This window comes from Myripristis murdjan, chromosome 9, assembly GCF_902150065.1.
Source record: "Myripristis murdjan chromosome 9, fMyrMur1.1, whole genome shotgun sequence".
Lineage (NCBI taxonomy): Eukaryota > Metazoa > Chordata > Actinopteri > Holocentriformes > Holocentridae > Myripristis > Myripristis murdjan.
The window spans coordinates 18,054,969-18,077,140 of NC_043988.1; the positions used below are offsets into that span (position 1 = coordinate 18,054,969).

At 40.1% G+C, this 22,172-nt stretch overlaps 1 protein-coding gene across 1 annotated transcript; it reads right to left on the reverse strand.

The window, feature by feature from the left end:
* Positions 1-411: 411 nt before the first annotated feature.
* LOC115364726 (sodium- and chloride-dependent GABA transporter ine) lies at positions 412-21,417 on the reverse strand. Its single transcript, XM_030059290.1, has 13 exons — positions 21,186-21,417; positions 18,880-19,014; positions 14,096-14,306; positions 12,618-12,750; positions 11,849-11,983; positions 10,211-10,314; positions 9,587-9,711; positions 6,932-7,044; positions 5,826-5,966; positions 5,604-5,703; positions 2,479-2,579; positions 1,769-1,936; positions 412-1,643 (listed from the first exon to the last, which is right to left on the reverse strand). The coding sequence occupies exons 1-13, from the start codon at positions 21,415-21,417 to the stop codon at positions 1,530-1,532; spliced, it is 1,812 nt and encodes a 603-aa protein (XP_029915150.1). The 3' UTR covers positions 412-1,529.
* Positions 21,418-22,172: the final 755 nt, after the last annotated feature.

Here is a 22,172-nt window from a genome sequence, read left to right on the forward strand (position 1 = left end):
GCAATACCTTGAACATGTTTGCAACAATTTCTTTGCGGCATTTTTAGTCGCTTGCAGCAGCTGTATACCACACATTATATTTTACATCCACTCAGGCTTGTTTTTGGAAAGGCAAACAAAGCAAAGCTGCTTTCTTTAGCTTTGGGTATTTACAAGGCTCATCAAAACATCATTCTTCTAGTATAATTATTTATATTTACCATAAACTCTAACATACTGCATGAAAAAATTAATATTTTGTTCTAACAAAATAAATACACTTGGATGAATGAATTTATTTAATTACAATATTCAGCTGCCCTTCCACATCTAAGAAAGCTATGATCATCTCAGAAACTTTGAGGGACAAATGATCATCTCAGAAACTCCAGCTGGATATCTAACTCGTATAGTTGTGTCTTTATCAACACTCACATGCTTTTGAGCGTTCAAGGTTTTGCATTTGATGAACGTGTGCAGGCACTGAAAGTCATGTAAATCCTTAAACTATGACACATCTGAATGCAAACAAACAGAAACACACAAGTTATTTTAAGTATGATGGCCTGGGCTGTGCTGTGTCTGTGTTAGCTATTCATTTAGTTAAATTATAATTATATTTTTGGTATTTTTGCTGTAGTAACATATATATTTTGGAAACATAATTTTGATAAACAAACAATTTGAAGATACTATTTTGCACACACTCATGTGTGGTACAGTAAAGTAGGGGATTTCTTTAAAGAGATCATAAACAATAAAACATCTTTCTAACGTGTGAACTGATGTTTTAAGTGCATATGTTGAACTTGCACTGTGCACATGTGCTAAATCAACAATTATTCTCTTCCGCAGTGAAAAAGCAAAAGCAGTTGAATACTACTGAATGGTTCATAGAGTTATACTTTACTACTATAGTTCACTACTATGTAATTTGATTGATTTGATAGGCAGTCATCACTCCCTCTGCCTCTCCCTCTCCACCCACTGCACTGCAGTTTTCAATTCAGTGAAGGAGGAAGAGTGGAATTTAAACAGGAGCTGTCATCATGACTTAACGCTGATCAGTTAAACGTATGGGCAATCATGTGCAACAAAGTGCTGAACGTTTTCATTCCTAGTAGAGACCAGAACAGGTGATTTCACTGATGAGCAAAACCTCAACAAACGAATGAAATCTCTTTGTGCAGTCTTTGGTGGGAATGAAAACCCGTGCATATTGTCAGTAAAATATGTAGCACATGACTGCCAATCCCTGAATTAAACGATTCAGTTAACTGACAAAACCTAACCTATGATTTTCATTTAAGTGTAGTTTCAAGATCCAGGGTACATTCAAATGCCCAGGAACAATATGGACCTTGAGTCAGGGGCCCAGTACTTAAAAGTACCATAAATGCACACTGAACTCTCCCCAATGTGAATGTCTAACAAAAAATCAAAAATACCCCCAAAAATAATCTTGAAAAAACAAAACCCAATCAAAATCCATTGCACATTACAAAACCCCAAATCCTGCATTGTTACTACGATACATACAGCGGGTTACGTCATGCCGCTGAAGTAAACAAGGCTTCAAACTCTGGATTGTTTATTTTCTGTTTCTCTGGCAGATGATCCTTGACATCCAGGTCTAATGTGGGTGTCACAGCTGTTTTGACTCTCTGAGGGTTAGAGAGGGAACATTTTCAGAGAAACAACATTTCAGAAAAGCTCGTTCAAGTCTGGTCAGTGCAACAACACATGTCTTTATACGGTCATTTGTTTGGATAATGTGTCCTGTACTCACCTGAAGAAGCGAGCCTTTGTTGTTATAAATCTCCTGAATGGCTCCAAGTGGGATCCACACAATAGAGACCAGTGAGATGCCCCAGCCCACCACCTCTGCCCAGACTGGGTACGTGTAGTCTCCATAGTGAGCAGGAGTGTACTGGATGACACTGGAGATCAGTATGCACTGCACAGGAAATGAAACAGCCTTAAAACTCATAATGTAGACTATCAATTAATCATTTTAATCATTTATTACGTCAAAACTACCATACATTTTCTGGTTACAGTTACATAAACATGCACTTACTTTTCTTCATTTCACATCAAATGAATAATTTTGTGTTTTGTGTTTTGGCTGCAGGTCAGATAGAGTAAGCCCTTTTATGATGTCACTAGTGACAGGCATGTGTTATTACTTTTGACATTTTATAGGCTAAAAGGATTAACTTATTTAAAACGATTGATCAAGCTTTCGCTTTAAAGGCAAATACAGATGATTTTCCTTATTCATCTCTAAGAGTGTTATTTTAACTGAAATACATGCACATCAGGTCATATGATAACAGAGAAATCACAGTAAAACACAAAATATTTAGCACTGAGCAGATATAATAGCAAAAATGGGTTAATCTTCATGATCAGTACGATTCTTCTGATAATTCTAAGCTATGCCGAGATCCTAGGCTGACTAAATTAAGACCAGGGTTGATTAAAAAGGGCCCTCACCAGCACCAGCATGGGGGCGCAGACCAGCCAACAGACACGGAAGTAGATGTTCGCAGGTTTTCCAAGCATCTTCTTTGTCATAATAGAGATGCGCTTGAGACCTGATAGAAAAAGACATGCACCTAATGAACCATTTAATGAGACCAATAGGATAATGTAGACTTGCTAGACTCACTAGACATGTTTTGGTTAGGAAAGATATTCAGAAACCAGTTCCAAAATTAGATCTTCACCACGGCCTGTAGTTATCAGGAACACAGCAGGAAATTGCTCCCAACTGCCCAAAAATTCTGAGTGACGCAAATATGGTCCTATTTTTACACACGGGGGAAAATCATGTTATTATTATTCATGGGACATAAAAATACTCTTATCTCACACAGTGATGACTGCAATAAAAGATGACGGCAAACAGTCAAATATTGGATGGTGCCAGTTTAATCAAAACATGCTTGCTGGATAGGGATGGTACACTGTATTTGACTGACCTCGTCTGCCATGCCAGGATGACCTCTTAGAGCACTCCAAATGAAACACAAGTTCATTGATTTTCCCAGCAGTCAGTACCAGAAAAATGCTGCCTTCACTATGCTGGTTTTCCGGGAGTTGTTGACTGTATCCATATCAAAATATATAGTTTTTAAATTGAAATTCATACAGGGGGGATTCTGATTTCCTTAGTAACTGCAGTTTCAGGGCTTTTAGGAAATAGCCCAAAAGAAGAGAAGTCAAAAATGAAGTCATGTCAGCAATAAATATGCTTTAGTGCAAGTTAATCCATTTTACACCTGTCTCTTTGCCAGGCACTGCAAACATGTATTTACAGATGACAAATTACAAGGATACAAGGATACAAGGAAGTTTATTTGTCATTATACAACAGGTTGAATAATGAAATTAAAGTGTGGTTCCCTCTTGATTGATTAATTGATTGTATAGAAAATAAAATTATTAAACATGGAGGAGTGCAGATGGTGCATTTAGTAGTCTCACAGCCTGAGGGAAGAAACTGCTCTGTAGTCTGGTTGTACGGCAGCGAATACTTCTGTATCTTTTGCCTGATGGCAGCAGGGTGAACAGGCTGTGGCTGGGGTGGCTGTTGTCTTTTAGGATCCTTTTGGCTCTGCGCAGGCACCTCACCTCCCCGATATCACTGAGGCTTGGTAGATGGGTGCCAATGATGTTTTGGGCAGTTTTAATCACTCGTTGCAGAGTCTTCCTGTCCTGGGCCGTGCACATCCCATGCCAGTTTGTGATGTTTCCAGTCAGGATGCTTTCAATCGCTCCTTTGTAGAAGCTGACAAGAACTTGGCGTGGGAATTTTGCTTTCTTAAGTTTCCTTAAGAAATACAGCCGTTTCTGGGCTTTTTTAACCAGGGCAGAGATATGTGAAGTCCATGTTAGGTTCTCTGTTATGTTGATTCCCAGGAACTTAAAACTGCTCACTTGCTCCACCTCAGCTCCATTAATGTAGACAGGGTTGTGTGTCTTTGCCTCTTTTTTTCTAAAATCAACTATCAGCTCTTTGGTTTTGCTGACGTTGAGCAGTGGGTTGTTTTCTGTGCACCATTCTGCAAGATGGTTGATTTCCTCCCGATATGAGAACTCATCATTGTTGGAAATCCGGCCGATGATGGTGGTGTCATCCGCGAATTTCACAATAGAGTTCTCTCCATGTCGGGGGTTGCAGTCGTGGGTGTACAGCGTGAACAGGAGGGGGCTGAGCACACAGCCCTGGGGAGCTCCGGTGTTGAGCACTAGAGTGGAGGAGGAGAGACTGCCAATCCGAACTGACTGGGGTCTGTTTGTGAGGAAGTCCAGTATCCAGTTGCAGAGAGTGGTACTGATGCCCAGAGTGTTCAGTTTTCCAATCAGCTTCATGGGGGAGATTGTGTTGAAAGCTGAGCTGAAGTCAACAAACAGCATTCTGATGTAGGTGCTGCTTTTCTCCAGGTGAGTGAAGACTGAGTGGAGAGCAGTGGAGATGGCATCCTCTGTGGATCTGTTGGTTCTGAATGCAAACTGCTGAGGGTCCAGACTGGCAGGGATGTTGTTCTTTATGTGCTGGAGAACCAGTTTCTCAAAGCACTTCATCAGGATGGGGGTGAGTGCCACAGGGCGGTAGTCATTTAGATTAGACACTGCGGACTTTAACAGATTAAAGTGGTGGTGCAGTATATTTTTGAGTCACTAACTGTTCTGTCCTTTGATTTATGATTTTATTTTCTCTCCTTTAACATATAATGTCCCTTTTTAACTCAGTCAAGTTATTTTTACCTCCAGTAGCCATTGCTTATTATTTCCTGTTATTACTGACAATGGTCCTCATTCAGGACATTCAGCACTGCTTCTCTGCTGAACTGCACATTTCCAAGTAACTCTCACAGATACCAGAGGGAATATGGTGCTTAGTGGTTGCGATGGTTACCATGACAGTCGCCTCTGCATTTGTCCAGCTCTACTTTACACTGAGGAAGTCCTGATGCTGATCTGGCTTTTTCACCAGGTGGACAGGTAGATCGTTGCCTGGACACCGTAGCCCAGCCTTTTACTGGCATGACATCTCTACAGATTTTTAGACAGAACAGCAAAACAGAGGAGCAAATCCTTCTAAAGTAGCTGGATGTGTTTGATTCAGATTAAGGATGATCAAGGGGCTGGATATCCTACTTTATTATTCTCTGCAAATATATTCTAAAAACAGAAATATTATTTATATTCAGTTGAATGACTTTTTCTCAATCAGTAGATGGAAGAAAAAGCATACCGACTAATCTTGTACCATCACATGTAGGTCTATAAGTTTTCTGTAGGTGATAATCCCCTGGATCCCATGATGAAGGTTTTCCCAGTGAAATCTGTCCATTTCCACCACTGATCATAACCAAACTCTTAACACACTTCCTAAAGGAATTCTGACATACATAATAACTGCAGCTCCCTCCTATCACTAAATAATGACATTTAAAAGTCATTAAAGAAAGCTTATTAGATTGTTTGGAAAATGTAGTCTAGCAAATGGTGCCATTTTTAAGGAAAAATTCAATATTTTTGAAGTGAAATTAATTTCAAGCAGCCTCCCCCCCAGTGTCATTTTGGAATAAAATGCATTGTATGAGCATTACCAAAGATCCAACAGATGGCTAGGACTTCAAAGAAAGCCAGGAACATGAGAGAAACCACAGCAGTGTAATGGTCCATCAGCTGGAACACGTAGACACCACCCTGAGGACGGAGAGAGGGGCTCAACTTTCCAATAGTTACAGGATTACCAAAATGTCACCTGAGATGCAACTATCCACAATCACATTTCTGTGACAAGTCCACGGCAGCTTCCTGTTGCTTACCTTGGTAATGTGTGGAATCCCCAGCAGAAAGCCAACCACACACACAGCCAGGACCAGCAGCTCTTCTTTCCTCAGGAAACGCAAAACCTTGGGGCCAAACCCATCTTTGATGAATGTCACTGCCACCTCTACATTGGCAAACTGCAGGACATAGGGAACATTTAGATACCCAGGCGATCTGTGTTTCTATGTGTAATTCCATGTGTCATGTGAAGACTGCATTCCTTCTATCCTATTACAACCTGCAGGCATGGTCGCATACTTGTTTGGGGTGCATTCATGGCGCAAAGAGTTGTGTAACACAGTTTAAAAAAAAAAGGGTTGTAAGGGTAATTTGAGGGCATCCTCATGACACTTATTTTATCTTCTTTTAGTGCACATACTTTCTTTGAGTCAGTGTGTAGTGTGTGTATAACAGTCTGGTTGAATGGCTTAATTTTTAATGGACAATAACTTCATGTATTATGAAACATTGCTCTGTCACTGAAGTTCAAATGTAAAACAAGTGTTTAGGGGTTTCAAAGTCACATTTGACCATGAACAATGTAGGACAGCTTCACTCAGTTCCCTTTGACAAATTCCCTAATGTTTCCCTTTTAGCATCCAAAACACGCTAAAACTGTGACAGAACGTCTGTAGAAGGCCTAGATTTTACTGACAACTTTTTTTTTTTGTTATTTTACAAATTATTTTTGCTATTTTGTAAACTCCATTCACTTGAATGTTTCATAAGGTCTTCCATTGGAGTTAACAACACAGTTGCCAGTGTTTTACTATAGACACAATACTCTCCCAAAATTCTTAACAATATAAAGCCTAAAAGTGTGTGTGGCTGTTCCATCTTCTTTTCAAAATAAGTCTTTGCAATCTAACTCCTAAATCAGTTACATTTATATTTACTTTGTCTTTTGCTGTCATTGAGTTTTCTTAAGATATAAAACACGAGAAATGCAGGTTCATTAGGTTCATTATTTATACCCACAACTTGATAATGAAAGGGTTACTTAGGTAATCTAATAAGTCATTCTCTCTCCCTCCCTCTCTCTTGCTCTCTCCCTCTAGTCTCCTGATCTCAAACCCACTCCCTTCCTGCATGAGTTGGATACCTGGCTGTCCAGCCCCAAGCACAAAAGCATGAAGAAGAACAGGGGGGTCCACAGCTGATAGACGGGCATGGTGGAGAGGACCTCGGGGTACACAACAAACACCAAACCAGGGCCTGAAACATGATACATTCATGGTACTATTCAGGTTTCATACTCCCCACCAAAATAAAAGCGTGGTTCAGTTGTATACAGAACAGCACTGAGATGAGATGATGAGATCATGGGCTTGGTGTCAGACATGAGGTGTTCAAAGACACCAGGCAGCGGGCTACTATTTCACAGGACAATGTGACAAGACAAAAGAAAACTTAGTGAAGCTCCTCAGTCAATAAATAAATAATTACTGTTGTGAGTTATGGCAACCAGAGGACTGAAACATGTGAACACAGGATACTTACTATTGAATTACCATACATCCTATAGAATTTCATCCGCACATTGTCTCAGCAAGAGAGAATTGTTTCATATTACCCATGAAGCTGATTAAAATGTCTGCATATCCCTAAAGTAAAAGCAGAGCGACAAATCTAAAATGAAGTGTTCGGTACGATCACAATAACTGACACTAATTCTTGGATGCACTTTTAAGCGGTTCATGTTATTTTAAGAATCATTGGCTATCCCTCTAATCTTCGACCACATTCTTTTCCTGAGCCGAAGTTGCGGGAGTTAATGACAACAGATGTTGGTAACTGATCAACGTCCGCTCAGTAGTGTCCTAATTACCAAACTCAGACAGAGCTCAGCCACTGGAGCTGCTGGGGATTCAGAGTGCTGCTCAGTGTCACTTCAGAGGGGTGTATTTTTGCCAACCTAAGACTTGAACACACACATCCAGTTGAAAGAACATCTCTGTTTTAATTATTTTATTGACATTACTTAACTGGAAAAACTCCTTGTCAGACATGGTATTTCCTCCTTGGGACTGTGTTTTTCTCAAAGTAGTGGTGTTTGTTTTGGAAAAGGGCTTTTCATCCTATTACCTTGCCTCACCCCAGGCCCAGCACTGTACCGTAGTTTTATTTATCTTAGGTCAGGCAATATTCATGAACTGATTAAAGTATACAGTATATACTGTAATACAGTAATACTGAATAGTGTGAGAGTTGTGTAAAGGTACAGCGCATGGTTTGATGTCCAATACTTTCAAAACAAAGATAAGTTCACTGAGTAGTGCTGCTTCCTCTCTTTCTCCCTCTATCTCTCCCTTTCTTTGGCTGCCATTTTTGGCATTTTGTTTGTTTAGATTTTCTATTAAACATTTCTTTATTCTGGTGTAATGCCAAAGAACAAGCTGAAAATGGTAGGAAAAACACTGAATAGCAGGAATCATCCTTCTCATGAATCACTACTCTGTAGTTTCCCGCTATGGTATCCTTAAGTGAACTGCACACTTGTTTTGACAGAGAAGTGCATATTTTTGCATCTGGCTCTGGCTTGGGCTAAAGAAACCACTCTCCCAGCAGGGTGAAAGCAAACACAAGCTTTTACAACAGACTAAAACAGGGGAAATATTGAGATCAGTGTTGTGCATGATTGTGTTAAAAGAACGGCATTCACTGGACATGCTCATATTTTTGATGAGCGCTGAACTGAAAAGCTATTTTTCCAAATAATGAATGTGAACGTGAATGTTGTTAACTCTCGTGCGAGTTAACAAGTGTTTTGCGAGACTTGATGACGCTCATGCACTGTTTTACGGCACTCGAGGCCAAGGCAAACAACCGGCATTTCTATCAAGTATGCCCACATCTGACCACTCTCCATAGAGTTTATGAAACCACTCCCATCAGCACCAGTGCCAAATGAAGTTTCAGCCATCTGAGGCTCATTAAGTAATTAATTTTTGTTTGTGCATGGATGAGGCCAGACACTATCTCGTCTCTCTTTGCTGTGTGTTGACGGACGGGGCATAACAAAGACAAAGTGATTGGCAGGTTTTCCACCAAGAAGGAGAGGAGGATGTTTTAAAAAGGGGCTGTGATATGTACAAAGTTCATCAACTTGTTAGGATTATTTGGTTCTACAGAGGCTGGTCAAATATACAAATGGACTGCACTACACTACAGGCTGAGCAGGGACAGCAACTGGTGAGTGCAACATCCATGATTAGTCTTTATAACTTACATTTTGGTCACTCAGAGTCTTGATTGAGTCTGTTGTCTGACTGAGTGCTCACTGCACTTGTCTGTGTCACTGCCTGTGATGTTGTTAACTCTCTACTTTGTCCTGCTACATGAAATATTTACATGGTAAAACATGTCTCAATCTCTGTCTGGGATTCTATAGTAGTGCACAGTAATTCGTTTAGTTTGAGAAGTGGTGTGTTATGGATGGAGCCATTTCCACTGAGAAAGAATAGCTCAGATCAGCTCATTAAGAAAATGGGTCATTTTTAGGGTGGTGAACCTATTTCAAAAATCAAAACTGTGGATTATGAACGTGAGCTAGTTCATTTAATCACTATGAACTGAACTGTGAGCTAGTTCTTGTGAAGTGTGAGCTTGCACAACACTGGCTGAGATCCTCTTTGTTCATCTCCACTTGTGCATGTACATGCTCTTTTTAAAATTATTGTGTGCATCAGACCTCATCTCCATAAATGTCATAACAATGTCACCTTTCTGTCTTGATGTTTAACACACACATGCTTACCATCTGTAGCGATGTTATCCACTGGAAGGTTATGGACATGAGCCATGTAACCAATCGCTGAGAAGATCACAAAGCCAGCAAGGATGCTCGTGAAGGAGTTAGTTAGAGATACAATCAAAGTATCCCTGTGGAAAAAGCAGAAGTAAATAAACAATCTGAAGAGCGCTCTCATGACCAACAAAAATAAACATAAGAGATTACAGCACAACCATTTGGTTCTCAAGACAGCTGTTTCAAAGTTTCTTGGAGCGCTTCAGTCCGTTCCAACCATTTCTGCCGTTATCGTATCTCATAGTTAGGGTTTTATGCTTAAAATGCACTGTTATGCTCTGTAATCATGACTAATACACATTCTTCAAGTAATTTTAGGATGTGACGTCATGACAGGGGTGCTTGCAAAAAGGAACTCCCATAGGGAAGGAAGGGCCGCAGAGAACAGACTGCAACACTCTTGTTTCCAGAAGACACTCACATTAAGAAATGCTTTAAGCTTGTTTCAACATGTGTTTTTGTCAAAAGCTTGTCACAGCTGAACAGGTCATCAGCAACACCGTCCGTGCTCTGGACCAGAAATCAACTGGGAAAACATCTCTCCATGATTATGAAGAGAAAATACTTCTTTACCTGAGAATGTTGTTGTTGAACTTGTTGTAACTAGCCATCGAAATCATGGAGCCAAATCCTATTCCAATGGAGTTGAACACTTGGGCAGCAGCATTAACCCAAATCTATAGTGAAGATGAACCAGAGCATGAGAATCCATATAATACAGAAGTCATATACTTTAGTGGAGTTTAGTTTATTTTAGGTAACCAGACCAAGTCTGAATAACAATCAAGAATATCTGTCCTACAACTAAAACCTTTTTTTGCAAATTAACACTTAAAATACAGATAATAAACACAACACCCCAAACGACAATAAATGGTTAAAGAGTTGGGAGTTGAATGAGTGTGTTGGTGTTTTTTGTTCTTGTTTTGTGTTGATGGTTTAGGTAAAGCAGGTTGTCAGGTTGTCAGAGGAATGTCTAGAGCACATGTGTCAAGCCATGTGCCATGGAGGGCCAAGAGGCTGCAGGTTTTTGAAAACACCTGGAGGAGTTTTTGGTTGTAATGAAAACCTGCAGCTTCTTGGACCTCCATGACACCAGTTTGACACCTTTGTATTAGAGGAATTTAGAGATTCAGAGGAATGTCTATTGGAGGAGTGGTGTGACACACAAATTAACACATACACACACACACACACACACACACACACACACACACACACAAGCTGCTCTCCAACAGCAGGATCTCTAGAGCTGAAAGGATCACCGGGCTAAAAGGAAAGGGGTGGCACTCACGCAGACCACTCCACAATTATAGTGGTCGGATCTCCAAAACTGAACCGCAACTCAGAGGCGAGGCTCGTCTGGAGGTTCTTGCGGACGCTGAACATGCCAGTCTTGGTCCTGTGTTTCTATGATCATCCATTCTCAAGATGCAGGCTCTGGTTCTGGTCCATGGGCCAGTTCCTAATATTTCCTGTGGTCCAATTGACTCGGGATCGTGTTCAATCGACTCCTAACCCCTAAAACCCGCCAGAAGCTAACTTTGGGATTAGTGGCACAAACGTAAAGGGGTTGAACGGTGGGACAGACTCTCCAATTATAGTAGTAGGAAGTGGAAGGTGATTCCCAGAGCACTTCCTCAAGATTATGCATTTTTGTTAATTTGCAAGAGGTAGAGACATTATTTTTCTTTTTTTGAGGGAAGATAGGATTGAGGGAACATGGGTCTATTTGCAGTTTGAAAAAACTACATTCAGCAGGAACACAGGAAATTGGAAACAAAGGGTCCCGGGAACACGGAAATGCTCCCTTTAAAAAAATATGTCAAGACAGTATCGGCAGTCCACAGAGAAGAACAGAACAAAGGAAACATCTGTCAGTCACTTTCCCAATTGGTATATACAGCTCTTGAAGTGCCAATGAGGGCCAAGATACAGAACAAGTCTGACCCGTCTGTTCCAGGACACCTGAAGCTTTGTCTTTACCAGTTAAGCCAGACCCCGCTGGACTGGCTTTTATTTGATTTCAGAGGGAAATTATGTGACCAGAAATTCAGTCCTGGCGCCATTCCCAAAAATCTTCAAAGCCATTTTAACATTTTCTAAGTACAGCCTAAGTGGTTTAGGATTTTAAGTGAAGTCTTAGCTGCAATCTTTTCCAATCTTTTCTCAGAGAAAACACAACGGACACTGGGTGAGTTAAGGACTCACCTTAACTTCAAAAAGTTTACTCCAGACGGGTGTCACGAAGAAGAGGATGCCATTCTTGGCTCCAGGAAGCTGCACATTATTGATAAGCAGGGCAAACAGGATGACGTATGGAAATACTGCTGTGAAATACACAACCTGTAAGGCACAAGCAAACAAAATGGAGATATATAGATTAGTGTCATTTGAATTGTTGGGTTACAACACACTTCTATAATTACAGTTGTTTGGAGTACAGTGCAGCATAACAAACAAATGAGAATGTAAGTCAGCCTTCATTCAGTGACACCAGCGAGGATGAATTTCATTTGCTTTCAAGCCAGTATCTCAATCTGACCTCAACAAAGTATTTACCCCATAAACAGCACAAGATACTGTATGTAGAATGATGCAAGCTGGTACAAAATAAATAAATAATCCTTTCTCCTCAAACTCTCTGTTTTATATTAACATGCCCTGATCCTGAGTGACTCATGCATTTTGGTTTGTATCTGACACTTATTTTGTGCATTTTAGCTACATTTACCCATTAACTGAGCACACCTCACAATGGCAAAGTGTCTCATTGGCAAAAATACTGGATATAATGATATGCTGAATACAAAGTTACAAACCTTCCATCCTAGACAATTCATTTTAAGTAGGAATAAAAACAATCCACAAGATACACAGTCAATTGTAGCTGATAATATAATATCATTTATTGCAAAACATTATCTAATCATTATCACCATTGTCCATGGACACTAATTGCAAAGGGAATTGCTCTGACCTTGCCAGTGGACTTGACTCCTTTAAATATGCACAAATACACGATGACCCAGGCCAAGAGGAGTGCGCCTAAGAGTTCCCAGCGAAGACCACCAGCTTCATCAATTCCACCGGTTTTCTCCAGAAGTCTGAGACTGCCAAAGATAAGATAAGACGTGTGAAAATACAAATAAATCGATTCCTATGAACAATGATGACCTCGAACAATGATGCACTTCACATTTTCTTTGATAAATACAGCTCTTCCTACAGTAACAATATCACTGTATGTTTACACTGATTTTGGCAGTGCTTTTAATACTATCTTGCCAGATTCAGGTTCTAACTCAAGGCTTAATCATTGGATAAACGATTTCCTGACTAACAGAACTAAGTGTGCCTGGACTCTATGTTCTTGAGGTTGTGTATTATCTTCTGTGCTGTACACTTTGAAAATGCATGAGTGCCAACCAAGCGGCCAGGCTCACTATTAAATCAAATCTGCTGATGGCATGACGGTTGGGTGCTGCATCAGGTTGAGCAGAACCAGGTATCTCTGGGTTTTCAAGTGCGATACAACAACTTTCTACATATCTTGTCAACAAAAGACATGATAGACACATAATAGATTTTCACTGAGATAGCCCCAGCCGCCCTATCACCTTGGGGAAAGCCTCCCCTATTTACTGGGTGTCGACCTACAAGTATCTCAGGGTTGAAATTGATGACAAATTTCTTTGATACATATGCTCCATTCAAATTTAGTTAATATAAAGCAACAGTTTTATTTTACTTTAAAATTGAAGTCTATTGATGCAAATTACGACTGTCACTTTCATACAGCGTGTTCTTTGCGTTTAGCATATTCTTTACCTTTTTTCACTTTTGACACTATGTGTAGTCACGATCAGCTAAAATTACCTGAATGTCTGAATGAAATTATCTAAATGTTTTTGCAGGTCTTTTGCTATAGTCAGTGCAATCAGTACTGAGCATCGAAGCAACTGACTGCAATCACACTCAGTTTTTGTTTTCTCTGGCATTTTAGCAGACCTACAAGTCCTTTGTTCCTTGTTGTGGATCTGAAAAGAGGGCAGGTGTGGGAGGTGTGAGGCACAGGGCAGGGCGACATGACCAAAAGATAAAATCTCAATCTAACAATTGACTATTTTAATCTATACTATTCTTGTCTTTCACTAACCACTAACTGTTGGGAGTCTTTGCAGGCATGGTAATGGGACTGTATACATGAGTGAATTGGGGCTTGTTATAACATTATAACATACATAGACAAAATCTTGATTGTACAATTAAGATGTTGTTTGCATTGATTTAAAACATAAATCTGAATTAATCAATTTCATCAATTCATCACCCTGCCCTACTGAGACGTGTTTAAACCATACACATACATAACTTCCTCTTTGGAATAATGAAGCTGAAGTTGAAGTCGAGTTTGGGAGCTCGCTATAGCACACAACACACAGTAACACTCCTCACTCAAAGAACTGCTGGCTGGCCGACTGCAGGTGGGAGGTGTTGCCGGGGAAACCGCTGGAACAGTTTTCGGCGACATTCCAAGTGTTGTTGCACGACTGCCAGGGGAGAGCTGCTCCGAACGAACTGAAGAGGTAGTACAGTGCCCAGCCCAGCAGCACATTGTAGTAAGTGGAGAACATAAAGGAGATAACAACTGTGGCCAGGCCAACACCTGCAGATTGACACGGGGGGTAAAGGACACAAAGTCAGAGACCTTTCCTCAGCAGCCAGGCCCAAGAAGCACAGATGTGTTACTGCACTATTTGTCTCCTTGGGTGGTTTGCGGGTGTGGATATCCTCTAACATGACACCCTATGTGCAAATGTGAGGGCATGTTCTGCAATGCTGGGGACCATTTACCTGTCATCTGTGGGGAAAGTATAGGCATTCCCCTCTAAACTTTTGTTTGTCTGTAACAGTGGCAGAAGAAATCATTTTTGGCCCAGAGCTAAAATTATGTCAACAGACTAGGGTAAGGAAAGTTGTTTCCATAGGATAATCTCTGGAAGTGGTCAGTATATCTATTATCTATTTAAGATTAAAACCTGAGGTGGAGGTCAAGTGGACTTGGAAAGTGGAAAAAGGCTCTCCTGCAGCCTCAGACTGACGAACACCTGTGATATTTGGCCTGTGAATATAATGTGCCTTTGTGTTTAAACTGAGCTCATACTGTAGCAGATTAAAATTATTGAGCTTTTTTACATTTGTGGTCCTTGACTTTGATGTGGTGTAACAAAGCTGCTCTTGTACCCTGAATCTCTTGCTGTGAACATTAGCGCTATAATGAAATTAAATTAGAACTATCCATGCTTGAAGTTTTGATGTTTGTTTTTTGCAGTATTATTGCTTGCCATTGAAAAATTAAATTATTTTTTTATTTTCTATTTTTTTTTTTTCACTTGCCCCCTCCCCATTCAGGTCAGTCACAGAGCATTGCCTCTGGAGCTCATAGGGATTTAATATTTTTCACAAGGCCAGGACAGGCCGAATCAAACCAGGAATCTCCCAATTGTAAGCAGGTCACCTCAGGTCACCTCGGAGGTATTGTAGGCAACATATTTTTCCACTGGGGTCATTTTTGGGAATCCCAAAGGTGTAGCCGTTTACCAGGTCACACATGAATACTCAATGTTGGAAAAACAAAAGCCAAAAGCAAAAGGTTGCAAGGCTGATTGAAAAGCATTCCAAAAATTCTGTTTTTTAAAAACTTTGAAAAAAGGTTTCGTATTGGTGAGGGGAAAGGCTGGAATGCTTTGCTCCACTGGATCCAATGTCACTATCTGGCAATATGGAAGAAGAGGCAGCTGAAAAACACCTCTGTGCCAGCACAGAGAAAGAGCCCAATCTAAGCCCTCTGAGCTCCAGGATCAATTGGACCCACTGTCCATAGTCCATGTTAAGCTCTCCTTCCTTTGTTATCACATCTAGCTTAGATGGATGACTGCTCGACTGGCACACCATACACACTCTAAGCAGCGCGGTGATGTTTCAGTTCTAACTGTCAAAACTTAGCAGTCTGCTGGACTCAAAAACAAGCCAGTGCCGTTTAGCTTCATCCAAAAAGAAAAGCCCCAACCATGTAGATGGATAGAGCGAGGTTATAATGAAAGCAGGCGGACTTTCTTTGCATTAAAACCTACTATAAATGTTTGGTTTTTTTTTTAAACCTAATAAAGAAAAGAGCTGAGAGTGACAGAGGTAAGGGCCAGAATCATATACGTATGTGCATGGGTACAATATTCATAATTATGTCTACTGTTAAACAGAAAATAAAATTAACCCAGAGAGCAGGCAGAAAACAACAAGCTGGGAAACAACAGCATGAAGAAACATGCCCAGCCCTTCTCAACACACAGGGGAGGCCATTATATTGAGCAAAGGTTTACCACCTCAGTCCCAGTCTTGCAATTGCCAGCCTCATCTCTGTTCCCTGCTGATTTAGGAGATATGTCAACAGTTTTTGAGAAGCAAAGGAGACCATCAGCAAAGACAAATATGTGCTATATAAAAGGTTTCCAGAGCAATGCAAACATAAATGCAATGACTAATTTAGCTTGGTGTGATTGTACAATGAGTGCGCATACTGGGCATTAAACATGAGTATACTGGCTTATTCGTGATTATAGGAGATACTGTGTTTGTGGGGATTTGAAAAAAAAAAAAAAAACTGATGACAGGCACAGGGATATCAGTCAGAAAAATATACAGAGAGAACTACCTGCTTTTGCCCCTTGTTAAGCACAGAGCATTAACCAGGCAGAAATGAGCGATATATCAAGTGACGGACCCAAAGTTTTGACCGGGTAGATTATCTCTGTCTTTAAAGAGATAAAACACTATGGAGAAAAATCTTGAGTTAGAACAGTAGAGAAAGCAACTTCGATTCACACCCAGGAGTGATGATCGTTGGTGGCTGGGCTCTTGATTTGGCCCGTAGGCGGTTTGATGGACTGCCAGGTGACTGCCAGCGCTCTGCCGATCCACACATTTCACTCACATTTCACTATACACTACAGGTGTGTGATGCAACATTTTTTTTTTTTTTCTTTAGCACATAAGGCTTTAAAACCGTAATGTGTTACGCAGGGCATTTTAGTGATGTATAGTATTTGCCTGAGAAAAATAATGACATTAATCTTACTACTTGTGTCAAATTCTAATTTTCAATCATTTGGCTTGCTCTGTATTTTACATTATGAGGAAATTATGTGGATAGTACAAACAGTTTCAATCACAAGTGTGGTTTCTTTCTTTCTTTCTGAATGATTAACGATTTGCCATGCAATTTCAGACATAGCATGATTAAAACATTCAGATATGAGATATAGTTGTTGTTTTTTTGAACAAGTGCTCAGCCATCAACTGATCATGTGAAAGCAATCACAAAATGCAACAGAAAAATGCAGATTTCAGTTTTAAAAATGACATCATCATAATCATCATCATTGATAAAACCGCATACAAAACATCATTAATGAAAAAGACATTTATTGGGCACTCAAAATAACACTCTACCCAAATGCAAAAAAAAATAAAAAATAAAAAAATACTACAAGGGACTGTGTTCCAGTGTATAAACACCTAAATCAAATTCATTATTGTTGTTATTATTATTATTATTATTATTATTATTATTATTATTATTTGTAGGTCAGACACATGAGGTGGAACCTTAAAGAAATACTCCAGTGTTTTGGGATAAAATGCTCTTTTTCCCAGTTACTCAGACTGAGACAAGATGTTTGATACCATTTTCACCTCTGCACGCCCAGTGGTTCGGTTCTTATGGGTACCATTTCGTGTTAGCTTAGCATAGCATATAGACTTAAAGTCTATAGGAGTCATTAGCCTGACTCTGTCAAAGTGAAAAAAATGAACCTTACAGTGACTCTAGAGCTGTCCACTGGACCACAGGATGTACAGAGGTGAAAATGTAGAAATATCTAAGCGTTTGAAATATCAAGCATGTTGGACTGTAGACTAAAAGTATACCATGAGCCCATTTAATGTTTGCTCTATGTGGACAATTCCAATGAAAAGAGTTGATGCTGTTTTCTCAGTAGTTACCACTGATTACCAAGGACTTGAATCTCTCCTCAACATGAAGAGAAAGACCTTCAGGGCAGGGGGAGCGACAGAGCCACAGCTGAGAGCCCTGAGGACAATCTGCAGTTCAAAAATGTGATGCAGGGTGTAATCAGGACGATCAATCGTGAGAGAAAAAGAATTACCTGAGAGGTGTATAGGGCAGGCAGAGAACAGCAAACCTATTCTTCAACATGTTTGAGAAAGGGAGCTCAAACCCTGTCCCAACACCCCCAGGCTCAGCAGACATGCTCACTGAGTATGTCTGAGTCATATGTCATATGTTTACACAACTTCATCGGTAGAGTTTTGCTGTTATTTTATTATATTGCAGTTATTGTTTCATTATTTATACTGCTTTTATTTCTTGTTTTCTGTTGTGCTTATAACCCCTAACTGTGAAATAAACAAAACAAAAAATGAATGAAAAAAAAATAAAATAAAACATACAATACTTGGAGTTGGTTATTATACTCTTCATCTGCACTGAAAACCAAGGTCTTATGCTTGTGATAGTTGAAAAATGTCAAACTTGTTGTTTACATACAATATTGACCGACAGCCTGATGGTTAATCGTTAACTGAGTTGGGTGGCAACATGTTCCCTAACACATTACTATGACATTACTCCTTCAGTAATGAGCAGCGTAACAAATCACAATGTCAGTTTCAGAAATAGTTTTCCATATCATCGATCTCACCAAAACAGCTGGCCAGGAAATTAATTTTTCCAAAAATCAATCAATATCCCCATCCAGTGATTTATTTTCCTTATGTTTCGCCATTGTCCTTTCACACTAAGCTAGCTTTGCCCTGATTTAACCATGCAAAAGTATCACATGATCACTAGATATCATCATATTTAGTAATCCAGGAGTACTAAGATTACATTTCAAATAACTTGCAAGTAACAAGTAATGTTTTGTTTTTTCAATGATAAATCCAACACTGATTATCTATGTTTCACCACTGAAACAGAGCTCCCAGCCTCATGCCAAGTTTTGTCCGCATTCTCTTATTAATAAATAAATAAATAAATAAAAATAACATCCTCTGCTTGCAGGATTGTCATTAATAACCTAGAAATAAAATGAAAGGAGACTCCATTATGCCATGCACTTCCTTGTGTGTTTTTCTTCCCTGCTTGTGAAATAACTCACCTTTCAACAAGGGACAGACTTTGGCGAGAGCGTGCACCGGCCCCAGACGGGTGTACTGCCCAACAGCAAACTCCATGAAGAGCAGAGGGATGCCGCACAGGAACAGCATGACGAGGTAGGGAACCATAAAGGCACCTGAAGCAGGACAACAGGAAAGCACAGACAGGTTGGGAATGTGTTTCAATATGTATCAAAGCACTTCAGGTCTTTGTATGAGAGAATGTAAATGGCATAGCTGAAATGGTTAGGGGCTGGCCATTTAATACTATCTAAATTTGTTAAATTAGCTCAAAAGGGTGTGGATTTAGATGACCACCGGCAGAGTGCTGATCTTTACACTCTCAGAACTAAACTAATACTGATCATTTTCCCTGTAACTTTACACTAGTCATACCATGATAGTGAGGAAAAATACCACCTGCCTCTATTGTTCCAGACTGCTGAGTCACTCTTGGCTATGATGACAAAGCAAAATTATTTGTGGGAGTCTGAGAAAGATTGGTTTGTATAATGTTTCTGTACCGGGATTATTGAGAAACATTATTGGTTTGATGTATTCATGTTTATGATCTACTGCGAAACCAAAGACTTTAAAGAATAAGAAAAGAAAAAGCACGCATGTAAATCTATTCATACTTGTAGTCTATTCATCTTGTGTCCTCATTCTTTGTCCTGATATAGGTCATCAGGTTGAAACATATTGGTGAGAGTTGTTATTTCTGTATTTCAAACTAAACCAAGGCTTTACGTTCTTGAAAAGTCAGACATGATTAATGTGTTCGAAATAAATCCAGGCTTTTTCATTATTTTTATAAAACGAATTACCATGTCAAGTCTGTTGAATCAGTCTGTTGAATTATAATCTTCAAAGACATCTGACGTCACATTCATGAATACTGTCCATGACAAAGCACCAATCTGTTTTAGCAACTCACCACTAATGATGATTAAGATCTTTCTAAAGTTTATAGCTACTGCAGAAATAATTGTGATGATGATGACTGAGACCATTGTTCTGTGGAATGGCCTATATCAGTCGTCCATCACATGACTGTTCTTAAGCTGCGGCATACATCAGATGCTTTGACTACTGTACACAAAATCATTGGTCCTATGCATCTGCTGGCTTTAAAGGGAAAAAGCACGCTGAAAAGATAACAGGCATTTGCATTTCTCAGTTAAATTCAGCGGACACACAGGGCACTCACAAACGCTGGAAACCGCTGTATCCAATTCATGAAAATCCATTTACAAGTGCAAATCATTGACAGTGCCCATTGTGTATCAAAGTAAATGATAGTAACAATAATAATAATACATTTTATAGTATACTGGTAATTTATCAAACTCAAATGCACTACATAGCATGAGAAACACAAAGAAAAAGACATGGGAGAAGAAAATGGCAAACACTGATAAAAAGACACTATGGATTCCAAGAGTTCCAGCAAAGTTGATGTTTCTTTAAGATAAGCATGTGTGTACCAATTTGTCTAACTAAGGTGGAATGTGGAAGTTTTACTTTAATCGGTGGCACTGATTAAGTTCTTCATAACCAAGATGTAGCCTTCGCTTTAAACATGACAGAACATCCATGAGAAAAGGCCTGCCTATGGCACCCTTATGGAGGCTCCTCCCTCACGAACGTGCAGCTTTTCTGTATGAACCGCAGCTACAGAGGGGTATAGTTTGGGTGCGGTGCCTCAACTTAAATATGACTAGCCAGACCATGTGCCACCCAAAACTGTGTGCCATGTCACTGGCAAAACAGGAGAGAAGTTTCTTAGTAATTGTTACAATGACTTCAGGGATATTATTATTTCCACTTATCTAGATGGTCAGAAATGTCTGTGGCATGGCTCAAACCTTGTGTTTCCAAAAAGTGCCAAACACTGGAGCAGAAAAGACACAACCCCACCCCGGCGGAGGGAGGCTCTGCATGAAATACGACCCGAATCCACTTCTCAAATGGATACCTTCAAGACGCCTATACACTCCTGTTTTTAATGTGTTAGGGTTAGTGAAAATAGGAGCCAAAACAGAAAGCTTAATGTAATGTGAATTAATATAACAGCATCTCTTCTTTTGTGTGCGTGCGTGCGCGTGTGCGTACATGTTTAACTACTGGATCTTTGTAAGCATTTCAAATCATCCCTCGTTATGCAGACAAATATAATATAATATAATATAATATAATATAATATAATATAACTGTGCGGCATCAAAGGACTAATTAGCACTGTTAAGCCCCTTGTTGCAGCCGTGTACTCGGGATGTCTAGCAGCAGTTTCCCCGGACCCGCTCACCTCCTCCGCTCCTGTAGCACAGGTAGGGGAACCTCCAGACGTTGCCCAGTCCCACCGCGTAGCCCACCGATGCCAGGATGAACTCCAGCCGCCGGCTCCATGTGGGTCTCTCCGCCTTTGCATCTGCAGCGCTCTCGGGGATCATAATAAGATCTAAGGGCATCAGAGCTCCGTCTTTCCTATCAGTGGGCATCCTGGTGTTGGGGGTTTTATTTTCGGTCCCGACTCCCATTGCAGCCTATTGTCGGCGGAGTGATGCGATACAGCCTGACGGTGATCCTCTGCGGTGCCAGAGCAGATTCAAGCCAAAGATGACCGATTCGATTCAGATTTACAGGTAGACGACTATTCGCGGCGATTACCTTCAACTGGCCTTGACAAGCAAAATACCCCCTAATGAAAGTCTCTGCATAACCTAAGAGGATCTGAACATGGAGGAAGGTGAACTTTCCAAACCTCTCCTAACTGTGGGTTATCAATAATTAATAGCCTAATTCTCTATGATACCAAAACTCTCAGTCTACATCAGTCGCACATCAGTCTCATTTTAGAGCCGACCACATTTATTCCCCACGCCAGCAACTCCCTCAGGCTTGTGTAATGTGACATAACCGTACGTCCTCATTCATTCTCACTGCTCCCACCAGTGTCAAGCCACCGCGATGAGAGTAAGATACATTTTCCGGTTAATCTTTTTTTCCCCCAAAATAAGAGCCTTTCACTGCCAGCTTTAAAGAGTAGACAAGGCCTCTAAAGAAATCATTAATAAGTTTTTATCATTGTTATTATTAATAAATAAACAGACATGCATAATATTTATACAAGAAGGACTGGCAAAACTTCACAGAATGGCTCACATAGGTCTATCAGTGGTTTTTCAAAGTTGGGGGTCCTTGAGGGCCTCCCAGGGGCCCCTCAGCAACATAAGGAACAGTTAAATTTCAAGGAATAGTTTTAATTCATAAGGGACTGTTCTAATTTTAAGAA

Bases quoted from the DNA above. Each gene is read 5' to 3' on its own strand.
- LOC115364726 (XM_030059290.1), bottom strand. From the start codon at position 21,417: ATGGGAGTCGGGACCGAAAATAAAACCCCCAACACCAGGATGCCCACT. The intron at 14,307-18,879 runs GTGAGTTATTTC...GTCAATCTGCAG, and splicing joins AGTCTGTCCCTTGTTGAAAG to GTGTTGGCCTGGCCACAGTT. The intron at 7,045-9,586 runs GTAAGCATGTGT...ATCATGTTTCAG, and splicing joins GGATAACATCGCTACAGATG to GCCCTGGTTTGGTGTTTGTT.